Below are 17408 nucleotides of genomic sequence, written 5' to 3' on the forward strand. Positions count from 1 at the left end.
GATTTTCCTCCATATTTTAAAGAACCAAGAATAAGTTAAAATGTTTGTGTTAATATACTGGAATTCTGGTCATTCTCTAAAAAAGGTTATGTACATGGTAAGATTAAACTCTTTGTTTCAGTTGTTTTTGGTAAAGGTGATAAGCTTCCAAAGTCGCCACCAGTCTATAAAAGTACTTGGTTAGATTATGTACGTCTGACTCCTTTATCTTTGGTTCCTTAATTCAGTCAGGGATGAGATCCTGTCATAGATCATTTACCTTTGTTCTATCACACAGTCATAACTTTTACTAACTCCAGCCAGTTGTCTCAAAAATACATACTGAAAGGATCATCCTGCAAGTAGAAAACTCTTTGTCATCACTGAGAAGACACGCAGAGTAACTCCGAAATGACGGATGAGTAGTATCGTCTTTAGTAATTAACACGTGTGGGTGATTATATGGTTGTATGAGGTGGGGTGGGGGGGGTTGTTTTTGTAATTATTATGTTTTACATTAATAACACTGATTGTTTTTTCCAAAGAACCACAGAGTTATCTTTAAGAAAGTCACATTGGGACTTCTCTGGTGATCCAGTGGTTAGGACTCCGCGCTTCCACGGCAGAACGTGTGGGTTCCCTGGTTGGGGAACTAAGATCCCACATGCTGTGCGGCGTAGGCAAAAAGAAAAAGAAGTCAGACTATTTTAATATTAATTTTTCTAAATAAGACATACTGATTCTATGACCCTCCTCCCCAAATTTTATGTGCTCAAATGCCAGAAAAACACACAAAAATAAACAACTAATGGGACTTCCCTGGTGGTCCAGTGGGTAAGACTCCATGCTCCCAATTCATGGGGCCTGGGTTTGATCCCTGGTCAGGAACTAGATCTCATATGCATGGCACAACTAAGAAGTCAGCGTGCCACAACTAAGACCCAGCGCAACCAAAATAAATAGTAAATAAATATTTTTTTTGAAATAAACAACTAATATTTTATTACAAAGAGACCTTAGCTCAGTACCAGCAATGGTCATATTAAAAATATCTTCTGATAAAGAGAAAGAAACATCACTTATAAAAGTAGGATTCTATGTTGAAGGGGTTTCTTAAGGCCCTTAAATCTCAGAAGGAATCTTATACAGTCATTATAAAAACAGTACGGCGGTTCCTCAAGAAATTAAAAATACGTGATCCGGCAATCTCACTTCTGGGTGTACATCCAAAGGAAACAAAAATCATTATCCCAAAGAGATAGCTGTACTCCCATGTTCATTGCAACATTATTTATAATAGCCAAGGTATGGAAACAACCTATGTGTCCTTTAACGAAAGAATGGATATAGAAAATGTGATATATAAACATACATACATATTTACACAGAGTAGAACAGTATCCAGTCATAAAAAAAGGAAATCCTACCATCTGCAACAACACGCGTGAACCAGGAGGGCATTATGCTAAGTGAAATAAGCCAGAAAGAGAAAGAGAAATACTGCATGGTACCACTTACATGTGGAATCTAAAAAAAAAAAGCAGAGTCAAACTCATAGAAACAGAGAGTAGCATGGTGGTTGCCAGGAGCTGGGGGGTGGGAGAAATGGCGAGAGGTTGGTAAAAGGGTACAAACCGTCAGTTATAAGATGAATAAGGTCTCAGGATCTCATGTATAACATGGTGACTGTAGTTAATAATACTATATTGTACTGAATACAGTAATTGAAATTTGCTAAGGAAGTAGAATTTAAGTGCTCCATCCCCCACAAATAAATATGTAAGGTGATGAATGTGTTAATTAACTTGATTGTAGGAATCCTTTCACAATGTATACCTATATCATATCATCACGTTGAACACTTTAAAATTTTTATTTGCCAATTATACCTGTAATTATTAGCTGGAAAACCAACAACAACAAAAAAGGAATCTTAGCTACCAGTGTGTAATATTCGGGGCCAGCAGAGGTCTCTACCCACTCTGATGAAAGGCCAAGTCCTCCTTTTTATACAAGTCTAATACATGGACTAGATCATTTTACTTGGAATGACCTAAGCCTGAGTTATTTAAAGACATTTCTGGAGATGAAATATATTAACTACAAAAGAGCACATCGATTTTTTTAGGCCCAGATTTTAGCACAATACGGCTGCATAATGAAATTCTATACCTTAACATAGTAACTGCCTACCAAAACACTCAAGTAACCTAGAACTGTCAAAATTCAAGCATCAACAGGCAAGATGGAATTGTCTCCATCTCAAAAATGTGGTTACCACGACTTTACTAACCACAAATTTCCAGCCCAGCAGATCTCACTATCACCGTAAGCCACACACCATCACAATTTACTTGTCAATTATTATGCTGGTGTGCTTTATCAACTACCAAATCATATAAAAAATTATTTTAGAACAATTCCATTGTTTGGGTACTCAAGTGTTTAGACTCCCAGCTGAACAATTTCCTATAGTAATGCACTGAGTGACAAAATGGCCTTATAGTCATGTAACTTCTGGTCTCTCTTAAACATATGCTTTCAAGAAAGCAAACTACACCACTTCACACAGCCTCCTCCAAAAGAGTCTGTTGCAAGTAACACACTACATAATCCCATAAGGGTTTCAGTTTTTAAGGTCAGTTCCAGTTTCCTAGGTCCCACATTATATATAAAGGACTACTGAGAAATTCATAGGCAGACACAAAAGAGACATTCTGGCTACTTAAGTCTAACTCCAACTACACTTTATAATCTGTCAAGTTTTTAGGACTACAATTATTCAAACTTTAAGGCATACAGCTAATTTAACTGGTTTTGTTTGTTTTGTTTGAAAAGATAAGTGCCCCAAGTACCTGCTTTGCAGCTTTCTTAGCCTCATGCTTCCTTTGATTTTTAAGAGCTGTTTTTGATAACGGCTTCTCATTTCCTGGTTGTGGTTTCATATTCTGAGGTGGTTCCTCCTCATGCTATAGAAGATGTAAAATAAATGACTTTGAAATGGAGTCCATGTATTTACAAACATATACAACAAATTATACAATTTGACTAGTACAGGACAAACCTACTTTACCAATTTATCATAAGTTCACTGGCAAAGAATATTTCAAAACTCTTGTTGTAGGCACACTTCAACGGTCAAGATGGATTTAATGAGGCTCTTCCTACTAGTTGACATATGATACCTTTCAGTTATATAAGAGCCAGCAAAATTCACTTTATTTTTGTTGAAACAATGGAATTTTTCTTAGTACTACCACAGCCACATGATTTTTATGAAATTTTTAGATACCAACAATAGCTTCTTCTGGGGTCCTTTTGGTTTTGACTACTGCCAACAGAAACAGCTGCCTCATTTGTTTTCTTTGCACAAAGAGTCACTTGCTAGATCTTGCAAAATCAGAGATTAGAAGATTAAAAATAAAAGCAAATGGAAAAAATAAAACAGACAATAAAAAAATAAATCAAGTAAGAAGGGGGTAACTACACAGTTATAAATCCAGAATTAACATAATGAAGAGGTTTTAAAACACTAAATGACTTGCCAGACTGTTCCTTGAAAACAGGCAATCGTTTTCACCATCAGATATATTTGTATAACTATCAACCACATTCAACAACAACAGAATCACATACAGGATCCAAAAGGGTCTAATGTAAAACACAGTGACTATACTTGATAGCACTGTATTGTATAATTGTATAACCGAAATTTCCTGAGGGTAGAATTCAAATGTTCTCACCAAAAGAAGATAAATATGTGAGGTGACGGATATGTTAATTAACCAGATGAGAGGAAACCTTTCACAATGTGTATTGAATCACCGTGATGTACACTTTTGAAGTTTCTTGAGTACTAGATCTCAGAGCTGTATTGTACTTATAAGTGCTATAATCAAATGGGCAGGGCTCAAACATTTAAGATATAGAGGAATAAGTAAAAAACCATAGAGATTTTTATCTTAGCAGCTGCATTAACTACTGCAGGCATCGAAGTTCTGCGTGAACACACCCTACCTGAAGCAACTGAATATATGAGAACCCACATTTGTAGAACAGACAAATTTGCATGGCAAGCCTCTTGCACCTTTTTGATCCCCACTGCACGTTAGTTAAGATATACTAATCCTTGAACATCTGTTTTATATTCTTTCAATAGTGAGTTCTTCTATAGTATCTTGCTTTGGCTGTAAAAGTTTCTACTCATGAGAACTTTTAAAAAAAAGAGAAAGCAATTAAGAATGATGCAAGAAGAAAAGATGAGTTACAAGTCTCTTCCACACTATGAGCACGTAGCCACTGAAAAGACTTTCATTTTATTTTAATTTATTTTATTTATTTTTAGCTGTGTTGGGTCTTTGTTGCTGCACGTGGGCTTCTCACTGCGGTGGCTTCTCTTGTTGCGGAGCACGGGCTCTAGGTGCACGGGCTTCAGTAGTTGCGGTGTGTGGGCTTAGCTGCTCCGTGACATGTGGGATCTTCCCAGACCAGGGATTGAAACCATGTTGTTAAGTTGTTAAGAACCCTCCTGCACCGGCAGGCGGGTTCTTAACTACTGCACCACCAGGGAAGTCCCCTGACAGACTTTCATTTTAGATGAAAAAAATCCACACAGCTACTATGGATCATGAGCTTTTCTGGCTTTAGCACTATGTGTCTACTGTACACAATTTCATCCTCATTAATAAAGTTTGTTTCTTCAATTACATCAATTATAAGATTGTTTTGATGAACACATTATAAAAGTGAAGGGTTTTTTTGAAAGCCAAGAAATACTTCTTTAAGTATAATTTATATATGAATTTTTACTTATTAAAAAAAGTAATTTTTTCCTTCAGGGGGAAGAATCCAAACACCTTTTTTCCCCTCTGCTATGTAACCTTCTTCCTTTGTGAAGTTATTGACCAGACTATCTTTGTTTCTTGTAATTTCTTGACAATGCTTTCTTTGCCATTTAGCTTTTTCCTGGAATTAGATACAATAATTTCTCATTCATAGGCATATAGTTCCTTCAAATAAAATGATGTGATAGGATCACATAATCACCAGGTTATATACAAAAGCAAGAATTTAGTAGAAATCTTAAATGTCAAAAAAGTTTGGTTTGGGGACTTCCCTGGTGGTCCAGTGGTTAAGAATCTGCCTTCCAATGCTGGGGACACACGTTCGATCCCTGGTCGGGGAACAAAGATCACATATGCCGCGGGACAACTAAGCCTGCATGCCGCAACTACTGAGCCCGAGCGCCACAACTAGAGAGAAGCCTGCATGCCACAATGAAAGAACCCACATGCTGCAACAAAGATCCTGCGTGCCGCTACTAAGACCCGGCAGAGACAAAAAAAAAGAGTAAAAAAAAAGGTTTGGTTTTAAGAAGTTCTTACCTAGTTTTATTTCACAATTTTCAAAATATATTCTTTCCATATATTAAATTTTTCTCCCTCCACCAACCAAAACAAATTAGTTTTATGAGTCAGAGAATAAAAATATACACTAATTCAGAATTTCTTCCTCTTGTGCTATCTCTTACACAGATTTAGAAAGCAGGATGCGTTAAGGTCATTTCTTTTTTTAATCTCAGGTAAGAAAAATTTCAATAAAGAGACAGAACAAATCCTAAGACTATTACATCCTTTTTTAAAAAAACTAAATACAAAAATAATAAACAGGGCTTAATTTGTTATATGTTTTTATATATTTTTACTAAATAATTTAATGCAACAAAAATGTTTCAACAACATTTCATTGAACTCAAAATGCTACATTTTGTGGAGGAAGAAGGCTTGTTCTTTTGTTTTTGCTTTTCAGAGGGTTAGGAGCACAATGGAGGCACAGAAATATTTATCCTTTGAAAAAGTATCTACTTCCCTGAGTGCCTTAATAATTAAGTGACTATATATTCCCATTTACTTGGAACAGTCCCAGTTTACACCTATTGTATGGTCATGATTCTATTAATATGAATAATATTGTTCATTCTTATAGAGCAAATTTATTCCTTAACGTCATCACAGAAACTCAGGATAATAATAAATGCTTTCCCCTGAGCTCTGAAATGCTAACATTTTAAAGCAAATCAGAATCTGACCAATACTCCAGTCATAACTTTACAACAGAGGTCAGGAACTGATGGCCTAAGGACAACAAGTGTGTTTTGTCTGAACAGCAGTGTTTTAAAAATTGAGAAATTTCATACAAGCATCCAGACTTGTCTTGAAAAATCAAACTTTTGGCAAACTGGGCCTAAAATCTCCTGTGGAAACCATGGGCTACTGCTGTGTAGTTGCTATGGCCTTGAAAGAGGGCATGCTCTCTCCCTTTCACCATTCTCTCCCACTCACCATTGCCTTACACTACCAGCCTAGCCTGACAGGCATTTGAATTTGAGCCCACAATCTACACCCAATAAGTCACACCCAGTTATCTTTCCCAGAGATTGTACATTAATTACTTTGTCAACTTGACAATAAATTCACTGGGACTTCCGTGTCAGTCCAGTGGTTAGGACTCCTCGCTTCCACTACAGGGGGCCCAGGTTCAATCCCTGGTCAGGGAACTAATCCCGTAAGCCGCATGGCACAGCCAAACAAACAAACAAACAAAAGAACACACAAAAAAAAACCCAAAACAACCATTCACCATCTTCAGCAGCAGGTCCTCCACAATTTCTACCCTAGAGTTTATATCTTCTAATCAGATGCTAAGTAACACAAGAACATGCATAAGAAAAGGATGTAGGGAACTCTACACACTGAAAAACCTTTTCCTAACAAAGTAGTAAAACTTTACTTACCAGTTTGGAATTGGTGACTGGTTTATTTCTTAAAGCTGGGGGTCTATAAGCTGTTGCACCTTTAGGTTCTTCACTAGGTACATCACTTGGAACTGCTTGGTAGGTTATCACTTTTTCTGGAAATATGCCATCTAAGAATGGCTGCCAAGAAACCTGCCATAATTCTGCATTTGATGGTACATCATACTTGTGTAAGACAGAGCCGGTATAATGCCAAATCTTGTACCCATTATTAACACGTAACCTGGGAGCACACGTGGCTGTTAAAATATGCTCACCATCTGGACACCAAGCAAAATATGTAGAATCAGAGGCCACCGGTTTAGAAATAAGTTTGTAGTTTTTAACATCCCACACTTCCATTTGCCCCCTCAGATTTCCAAATCCAGCTAGTACTAATATATGTCCATGAGGGCTGTAGTAGGCTGCATTACGAGGGCCAGTTCCAAAGTCAAACACAGGATCACACTTCAAGTTGAAAATTGTTGCTTTGGCAGGCATGAAACCATAAACAGCACAAAACTCAGTAGAACTAGAATTCCAAACTACATCATAAATGGGGCCATTTTTTGCTAGAAAAAGAATATAAAATCCAAGTTAGTGATAAAGAAATACGTATAGGATTATAATATTTAATAGCACAAATTATAATCATATAACACTCATAAACACATCAAACACTAAAAAAAAAAAATCTAAAAATTTCATGGTTTGTTAAAGTTAAAATATTTTTACATGACATACTATGGGGATTAATGTATGATTATCAATTTATTTAAGAACCCCTAATGAATCTTAATTTCTTTTATTTATAATTGTTTTGCAATTTTGTAAATTACTATTTGTCTTTAGTACTTTTACTTAAATTTTTTTTTTTTTTTTGGCCATGCCGCGTAGCATATGGGATCTTAGTTCCCTGACCAGGGATCAAACCCATGCTCCCCTGCAGTGGAAGCACAGAGTCTTAACCACTGGACCACCAGGGAAGTCCCTTAATTTCTTGTAAACATTCTGGCAATGTGGGCTCACAGAAGCATAGGTTATTATTACTATTAATAAACTAGTTTTTCTTGGAAGAGGTAATATATACATACTGTAATAAAGATACAAACTATATAAAAAGACATGCCACAAAAATAAGTCCCTTTACGCAAAGGCAGCCCTCTGTTATACTTCTTGCATATCCTTTCAGAATAGTTTTGTTGAAATTAAGCATCTCTCTCTTAAGCACTTACACAAACACACAAAGTTCTAAACCTTTGTTGTTTCATTTAATACTCTTGGAAATTTTTCCATGTAAGCACACTGAGCTCTGCCTCTTTCAGTTGCACTGTTTTCCACTACAAATCTTGCTGTTTATACTCCACTATCAATGTACACAAATACATCTGTAGGAGAGAAACTGCCTGGTCAAAGGGCACATACATTTACTTCATAATGTACCACCGAAATGCCCTTCAAAGAACGTACCGATTTATACTACCAGTAGTTTTTTGGGTTTTTAAAAAAATTCATTAAATTTATTTATTTTTGGCTGCGTTGGATCTTTGTTGCTGTGCACGGGCTTTCTCTAGTTGCGGCGAGCGGGGGCCGCTCTTCGTTGCGATGGCTTTTCTTGTTGCGGAGCATGGGCTGTAGAGCACAGGCTCAGTAGTTGTGACGCACGGGCTTAGCTGCTCTGCGGCATGTGGGATCTTCCCGGACCAGGGCTCGAACCTGTGTCCCCTGCATTGACAGGCGGATTCCCAACCACTGCGCCACCAGGGAAGCCCTACCAGTAGTTTTTGATAGCAAAGATTTTCCCCTCACTCTCACTCATACTGTTTCATATTTTTATCTTTGCCAACCTACTAAGTGAAAAATTGTATCTTGTTTTCCTTTATTATAAATGAAGCACCTTTTAGTATACTTATACATTATTTTATTTTTTTTTGTGGACTATTTTTTACTGTCCTATACCTATTCTTCTCTCCTGCTATTGGTCTTTTATTGTTACACTTGAGATATTAACAAAATTCAGCTTTTCTCATATTTATCCCTTGTCTTAAAATTATTTTCCCTAATTTTTTGTTTGTTTTACATAATTTATGGACTCTTTTCTTCCCCCAGTGTAGAAATCTGTAATTTCATATTCTCAAATTTATCACTTTCCCCATATGACTTCTACCTTGTTTAAAGTCTTTTTCTGGGCTTCCCTGGTGGCGCAGTGGTTGAGAGTCCGCCTGCCGATGCAGGGGACGCGGGTTCGTGCCCCGGTCCGGGAGGATCCCACATGCCGCGGAGCGGCTGGGCCCGTGAGCCATGGCCGCTGAGCCTGCGCGTCCGGAGCCTGCGCTCCGCAATGGGAGAGGCCACAGCAGTGAGAGGCCCGCGTACCACAAAAAAAAAAAAAATAAAGTCTTTTTCTACTTTGAGATTAGAAGAATATATGTATAGCTGATTCACTTTGCTGTAGATGTACAGCAGAAACTAACAACATTGCAAAGCAACTATACTCCAATAAAAATTTTTTAAAAAATTAGAAAAATATTCTCCCACATTTTCTTCTAGTTCTGTAGTTTCAGATACAATTTTTTGGCCCAATTGGAACTAATTTTAGCAAAGAATTAGCAATAGTAGCTTTTTGCTCCAAATAGCTAGCCAACTGTCCCCAAACCATATATTAAATGATCAATATTTTCCTGCATTGATTCAAATGCTGACTTTATTATATGTCAATGGATTTGGAAGTATGGATCTATTTGTGGATCCTATTGTGTTCCACTGATTTATCTGCTTATCCATAAGCCAGAACCAAATTGTCTTAATTACAATTGCTTTACATTTTAATATCTAATAGTATCAGAATCCCTCCTTCACTACTCTTTTTTTTTGCTAAGTTTTCAAAACATTCTTGCATGTTTATTTTTCAATATCAACTTTAGAACCAGCTTATCTAGTTGTAAAAAAGAAAATCTACTGGCTTTTTAGTTTAATTTTTAGATCAATTTGGAGAGAAATGACATCTTTGTAAAGTTATTAAAGGTTATAGTTTGCCCCTCAGAAGTTTTAAAGTTTTCTTCCCATCAGCCCTATATATATTTTTTGTTGCTGCATATGGAATCTTTCTTTCCATTATGCTTTTTAAGAGGCTGTTGTTTATGCTGTGACTTCCTCTGATGAGCAGAGATGATGTGATTTTCACCTTCCAAAACCGTATACTTGTTCTTTCGATCAGGTACACTGACTAGGTCTTTCAGAATATGTTAAATAATAAATGGAAGGGGGGCGGGTCACCCTTGTTTTGCCCGATTTGAATGGGAATACACAGTCTTTAAAAGAAAGGTTACCTCACCCTTACATGTTCAATTCAAAGTAAAAAAGATGAGGGAGCTGTCAGAATTTTAAAACTATTTTTTCACAGTTAACGCATCAAAACAAAATATGAAGTGGTTAAAACTCTTCAGTTCTGAAGGTGGTGCTAAACACACTACACCAACGTGCTGTCATAATTAATTAAACAAGTCCCCAAAGAGCTATTACAATGGAATTATCTCACTCAGCAAGTCCCCTACTAAACTGCTGGCATAACAAAATTAACTAGTTGGATTCTGTCAAAATAAGGTATGTTTGGCGATGATAAGAGGAATTTTATCTTAAAGGTTATTAAAATATGTGAGTTCGGGGCTTCCCTGGTGGCGCAGTGGTTGAGAGTCCGCCTGCCAATGCAGGAGACACGGGTTCGTGCCCCGGTCCGGGAGGATCCCACGTGCCGCGGAGCGGCTGGTCCCGTGAGCCAAGGCCGCTGAGCCTGCGCGTCCGGAGCCTGTGTTCCGCAGCGGGAGAGGCCACAGCAGTGAGAGGCCCGCGTACCGCAAAAAAAATAAAAATTAAAAAAATTAAAAAAATAAAAAATAAATAAAATAAAATAAAATATGTGAGTTCTATCACTTGATCAAAAACTTAGATGATATCATCTTTATGGCACTGTATTTTTTTTACTATCATTGATTCTACTAAAGGAAGACTGCTGGAACACTCACGTAATTGCACCACAGCACTTTCTCCATTTGTGGCAATGTAATGCAGCGTCTGTTCCCCATAGTAGGAAGCTCCTGTCTTGTCAACATCAGTACTAGCTATTACCAACACAGCAGTAGCTGTAAGGGCAAAAACTTTAATTAGATTTAAAACACAAATTAAACTAATGGTGATTAGAAAAATATTAAAAAGTGTAACAAAGCACATGTAAATTTTCACTGAATAAGCACTGATACTCTTTTCTTTTTCTATATACATAGGAATATAAGTCTAAATTAATGCTTGATAAACAAAATGGGAGATGAAATATATTTATCATACCTTTTTTATTCCATAGCATTGTAACCTTATCAGCCTTAAAGAAACTTTTATTGGCTAAAGCTGCATGAGGTCCATCAAAGTTGGGGTACTGATATAATCTAACAAATGAAGGTGCACCCTTACTTCCTGGAACATAGACAGCCACCTAAGACACACAGACATAAATAATGACTTAAATTTTTTGAAGCATATAAACTAAGATGGACATGTTTTTAAAGTCACTAAAAACCAGGAAATGGTTTAATCTCATAATATTCCACATGAACAAACAAAAACATCAGCAGTTACCTTGTACGGCTGGGGTCCAGGTGATAACACAAAATCATTAATTTTTTTCAAATGCAATTTATTTGCAAATGTATCTAAAAAAAAAGTAAATGGTATTAGATTAGTGAGAGAAGCTAACAGAAATATCTCAAATTCTGAATGCATTATAAAAGGTTAACGTAACTATACACGTAACGGCTCACTGTAGTCTCATGTCGGTGAGGCAGAGTAACATAGTGGAAAAAGCATGGGTGAGTGAGACAGACCTGTGCTTGAATTCCTACTCAGTCACCACTGTGTGACCTCGGGCGAGTAATGGGATTACACTTACCAATTCCCATTCTACTTTCTCTGACTTATGATGGGGTCATGTCCTGATAAACCCATGGTAAGTTGAAAATATAAGTTGAAAATGCATTTAATAACCTTATGTACTGAACATCACAGCTTAACTTAGACTACCTTAAATATTAAGTGCTCAGAACACTTAATATTAGTCTACAGTTGAGCAAAATCATGAAACACAAAGCCTATTTTATAATAAAGTGTTGAGTATCTCATGTCATCTATTGAATACTCAACTGAAAGTGAAAAACATAATGGTTGTACAGGTCCAAAAGAGTTATAAGTGTATCAGTTGTTGACCCTTGTGACCTTGTGGCTGACTGGGAGCTGTGGCTCACTGCTGCTGCCCAGCATCACGAGAGGGTACCATTCCACACGGCGCTAGCCCAGGAAGAGACTGAAATTCAAAGTACAATTTCTACTGAATACATACCACTTTCACACCATCATGAAGTTGAAAAATCTTAACTCAAACTATTGTAAGTCAGTGACTGTACTAAAAAGTGTTCAGTCGCCAATGGAATATTCTAAGGACAAAAGGAACTGCAAAACTTTCTTCTTTAAATTATTTTTCAGTAATCATGTCAGAGGTGTTACTGTTGGTATTGCTATTCTAAGAATGCTAGGTGGTCAATGAAGAATAAAGCAAATGAATAATTATGTGGATGTGATATTCTCAAACTATCACCCTTGTTATTCCAGAGAACCACATTCTTCGTGTTGGCAAAAGGCAATACAGATATAAGATAAAAAAGAAAAAAAAGAAAAAGGCCTAGAAACAATGATCAATCAACACAGTAGCAATGAGAATCCTCTACACCCAGACTGTGGTCTCTAAATACCATCTTCCACTAAAAGGGAGCAGAGTATATTGGAGAATTGGCTGATTGTAGGTTTACTGCAAGAAATATACAAGATAATCCTAGAGTGATTTGTCCTACCATATAGCAAAAAAGTCATTAAAGACTAATTGACCAATGATGGGACAATCTGAGAATCAATAAGAATAGTAATTAAAATGGATTGAAACACATCATGTTTAAACCCACAGTTCATTAGGTTGGGGGTGGGGACTACCTGGTTGCAATGGAGATTGCTAAAGAAATAACTCATTTTATTAAAAGTGATAAAGGAGAAGAATATTTATTTTGCCTTTCCCATATAAATGGTCCACTAGAAAACCAAATCGTAGAAAGGGGAATTTCTCCTTATAGAGGCAGTACAGCTAATAAATGATAGGGGAAAGAGGGAAACTATAGTATCACCAATTTTTAACCATGCATGAAATAATGGATTGAGGCAATTAACCACACAAAATTAAAGACAAAGAGACATTATGTGCTTCTTGATAAAAGAACTGAACACTGCCTTATGATGTAGTCTCGCCCTCAGCTCCCCAAAAAAGAACTTGAAGCTGACCAATTCTAGATCCAAATAGTTATTTACAGGAGACAGATGAACATGTTAAATTACAGAATGGGATACAAGAGCAAAACTCAAATATGGGAGTCTATATAAGACAAGTAACTTTGTTTCTTAAATAATAAATTGCAAGGGGGAAAAAAGAATGGAGAGGGAACTTATAGCTTAAAGAAACTTAAAAGATATATAAATCAATTGCAATGTGAAGGACCTTATTTGGATCCTGAGTTTTTAAAAAATTATCACATTTTCAATGATTAGAAATTTGAACACTGACCAGATATTCTATAATCTGTGATAATGGTATTATGACTAAGTTTTAAAAAAATAGTAAGGGCTTCCCTGGTGGCAGTGGTTGAGTCCGCCTGCCGATGCAGGGGACGCGGGTTCGTGCCCCCGTCCGGGAGGATCCCATGTGCCGCGGAGCGGCTGGGCCCGTGAGCCGTGGCCGCTGAGCCTGCACGTCTGCCTGTGCTCCACAACGGGAGAGGCCACAACAGTGAGAGGCCCTCGTACCACACACACACAAAAAAATTAAGAGCACTAATCTTCAGAGATACATATTGAAATAGTTATAGGTAAAATTATAAGCAAATGGTGTCTACAATTTGCTTTAGCAGAGTAGAAGAGATGGTAGGTGGACAGATGCATGGATGAAGAAGGTTTGGCAATGGGCTGATGGCTATGGGACTAAGTGTCTACTTTTGTATCTGAAATTCTACACAACAAAATATTTTAAAAATTTGTATCACAGAATTTCAATAGCAACTAAACTCAGAAAGAGGTACTCAAATGTCTTAATAGTAATTATTAGATAGTAAAAGTTTATTATAAAAGAATATGTTTGTGTTATAAAATCTTACTAGCAATTATACTTGGAGTTACTCAAATGAATTACTATAACAGCAATTGTTAATATATTAACAGTATTTAGGAGAACCCTATGATACCATATAAGGCAATAAAAACTGTACATATTTACAGCAAATAATAAAATTATTTCATAAATCTTTCCATACTAAAATCGTTGTTTTCAAAGAAGTGAACTTCATTGTTAACATTTCGGGCACAAAGAGTTTCATCTTCTGACCAGGATGGACACCTACATTGAAAAGAAAGAATATTAAAAAAATTTAAATAGAATGTAACATCATATGTTAACATGTTAAAGTTTACGATATTGTTTACTATTTAAGGAAAAATACTTATAAGTATGATGTCAAGTCAGTTATTAATAGTTTTAGTCAGCGTACATAATAGAAACATATTATTCCTTTTGATTCAAATGCTTAATAAAAGATCAAGTTTTTACTCTATTACATTCTCACATACAAAATCCTTAAAGATCTAGATTTTGATCTGACAAGTTATTTTCTAAATCAATACCAGAGAAACAAATAATATACAACAAAGATATTTAAAATATTTAAAAATAATTAGTATTTTAAAGCATTTATTTACCAATTTTGCATTTTTTTCTGGATGAAAGACTTCAAACACGTCCCAGTTTTCACATCATAAAGTTGTAGGTTAGGTATCCCAGCTGTATCATCTTTAGAAGCTGCCATAAGAACAAAATTTTTTGCAGTAATTGTCTCCTAACACTAGTAAAAAGACTTCATTCTTAGAAAAAATTTGAACAAGATTATAAAGATTGGGTAAGGGTTGCTTTAAATCAATTTTCCCTCTAGCTTTAATTATAGATTTAATCATTCATTCCTAAAGCCATGACAATATGACGGCTGTTTGAGCAGAATTTTGTATTTCTGAAATGAGTTAATTACTACAGTTTTTAAGAATATTTAAGAGATTTCTTGTTTATTAAGTGTGACATAGTTTGCTGTTAAACAGATTAAACTGTCTTATCATGAAAGCTGTGTCTATAAGTCACACACATGAAAAAAAGTTATGTAAAACCACTCACAGTCTTCACCTGATTCTCAATTTCCCTTTTACTTACTTGGAAAAATGATATTCATTAGAGTCCATGCCTCTTGAAAGAACGAACTCAGGAAGTTTATAACCCAACAATGAACTACTATCATATATTTATTCAACAATATCCACATTATTACAAAATGCTTCTTAAAATAAGCCCTATATCGGGACCCAATATTTTATCACTGATCTATGAAGCACAGCTATATATTGGGTTGGCTAAAAAGTTCGTTTGGATTTTTCTGTAAGATATTATGGAAAAACCCAAACTAACTTGTTGGCCAAGCCAATAAAATGTTCATATAACGTATATTAGATCTTTAAATGCATTAGAAAATGATACACTATTTCCTACTCTTTGTCATACCATACACATTTCTTAGATGTTGTGTCTACTGTACTTCCTCTTTCATTTATAATTATATAAAACGTTTTTTATTTTAAAGGTCATTATTCTTCTTAATTTTTGCGATCTTCTCTATCCATTGGTTATTTACTTTATAAATTTTCCCTTGAGCTATTTTCTTTTCCTCTATCTCATGACGGATCGTCTCACTAACTTACTATACCTTGAAATTACTTAAAGTACATTCTATTTGGGGAATACAAGATTCATTGTCAATTAAGAATATTCTCAAACACTATTTACTATCATAAATATTAATTACTTTCCTATAAGGTTATAAACCTCCTTTTTTTCCCCACTGAGTTGAGTTGGTCCTGTCAGAATATCTTTACAATTGGAAAATACTTACTAGTGTAAGGCTGCCATGTTGCCAGGACAGTGTTTTTTGGCGAGAACTCAAGGCAAACTGCCTTTGGAAGGTCGAAGGAGTGCAGTCGTCCCTTGTTAGTGACATTGATAACATTTATTCTGGTTTCAAAAGAAGTTACTTCAGCAATGAAATACTGTTTCACAATAGCCAGCACTATCCAAAACATTCATACTTCTTTTTAAATACAGATCACTGTAAAATGTTCACTCCTCATAAAAATCAATTTTCAGTCAGTTCTAGAAAATATCCAATAAACACTTTAATGTAAAAAAGTGTACATTTTACCAAAAGGTCCCTATTTAAGGCTGGTGTTGGGAAATAATACAGAATTTGCAGGAAGATACAATAGATACCACCTTCAACCAAAAAGGAAAAAACAGGCCTTTAAGTGAACACATAGCAAATCTACAGACAAGCTGAGGAATTTCAAATCCAAGAGAAAATGAAAAGTATATATTTTTTAATTTGAGTAAATGGAAATTTACTCAAATTAAATTTGTTTTAATTTGAGTAAGCAGCTAGGGAAATCAGCAAGGATACTTTTGATGTCTATAAAAATCTCAGAAGCAGTCTCCAAAAGATATTACTGTAAGAATTATCATGGTACAATGACAAAAATGACAATAATTGTAAAAAAAAAAAAAAAAAAAAAAAAAAAAGCAGTTTCCACTTTTGGGGACACTTTCTATAAACCATCTTCTGGTTTAACCACTTTATGTACATATTCTCATTTAATCCTCACAACAATCTCATAAAACAGGTATTATCATCTCCATTTTACAAATGGTAAAACTGAAGGTTAGAAAAATGAAATGATTTGATGATTTGCCCAAGAGCATACAACTAATAAATGCCAGAGTAATGCTTTGAAACCTGTTTGGTCTGACTTGCTCTTACGTAGTCCTTGTGGTGAAAGAAAGAAAGAAAGAAAATAAAAAAGATTCTCCATCTCACTGCAGAAATTCCTTAAAGTTATTTTGTTCAACTCAAGTTTGAGGACACTGGGTTAGGGTAAGCGGCAACTGGTAAGAATAAAGAATTACCGTATATTGTTTAAACACACAGAAACATACACACAAACACACACACTTACGACTGTAGATCCGTTACAACTTACTGTAAATTACATATTTTAGAATTACATGAAGCTTTCTTTCTTGTTGTTGTTAATAAACTTTAAAGTTATTCTTAGCTTAATGAAGGGTGTTTAATTTAAATAAGCACACATTTAAGGAAAAATCAGTTATAGCTTCTGACTTAGCTAACTGTGAACCCAGCAAAGACCACAATCAATACACTGTATCTGTTTCTCTTGCCCCAGGAACAATATGTATTGTTGTGGCTGCAGCAACTTAAGGAAATAAATGCTAGAACCAGGTATAAAAAAATCTGTTAAAAAGATGGACAGAACATGTGGGGACATATTAAGAGGATTGAGTTGAATCCAACAGAAAACAAAGTGGAGATACGACATGTAAAATAATTAATAATAATTGCCAAAGTGAAAATAGACTTACTCAATAAACTGTACGCTAGTAGAATAAGGG

The 17408-nt window shown here is 35.6% G+C and overlaps 1 protein-coding gene across 1 annotated transcript in view; it reads right to left on the reverse strand.

Annotated features, from left to right (window-relative positions):
• Nucleotides 1–17408, reverse strand: part of EIF2A (eukaryotic translation initiation factor 2A) — a 39309-nt gene that overhangs the window by 4213 nt on the left and 17688 nt on the right. Inside the window, exons 4-11 of the mRNA XM_059064200.2 lie at nucleotides 15841–15959; nucleotides 14609–14708; nucleotides 14167–14249; nucleotides 11402–11475; nucleotides 11114–11258; nucleotides 10795–10911; nucleotides 6773–7344; nucleotides 2835–2948 (exon numbers count right to left, since the gene is read on the reverse strand). Coding sequence (XP_058920183.1) covers nucleotides 2835–2948; nucleotides 6773–7344; nucleotides 10795–10911; nucleotides 11114–11258; nucleotides 11402–11475; nucleotides 14167–14249; nucleotides 14609–14708; nucleotides 15841–15959 — 1324 coding nt within the window. The remainder of the gene's footprint in view (nucleotides 1–2834; nucleotides 2949–6772; nucleotides 7345–10794; nucleotides 10912–11113; nucleotides 11259–11401; nucleotides 11476–14166; nucleotides 14250–14608; nucleotides 14709–15840; nucleotides 15960–17408) is intronic.

This window comes from Kogia breviceps, chromosome 5 (assembly GCF_026419965.1).
Source record: "Kogia breviceps isolate mKogBre1 chromosome 5, mKogBre1 haplotype 1, whole genome shotgun sequence".
Lineage (NCBI taxonomy): Eukaryota > Metazoa > Chordata > Mammalia > Artiodactyla > Physeteridae > Kogia > Kogia breviceps.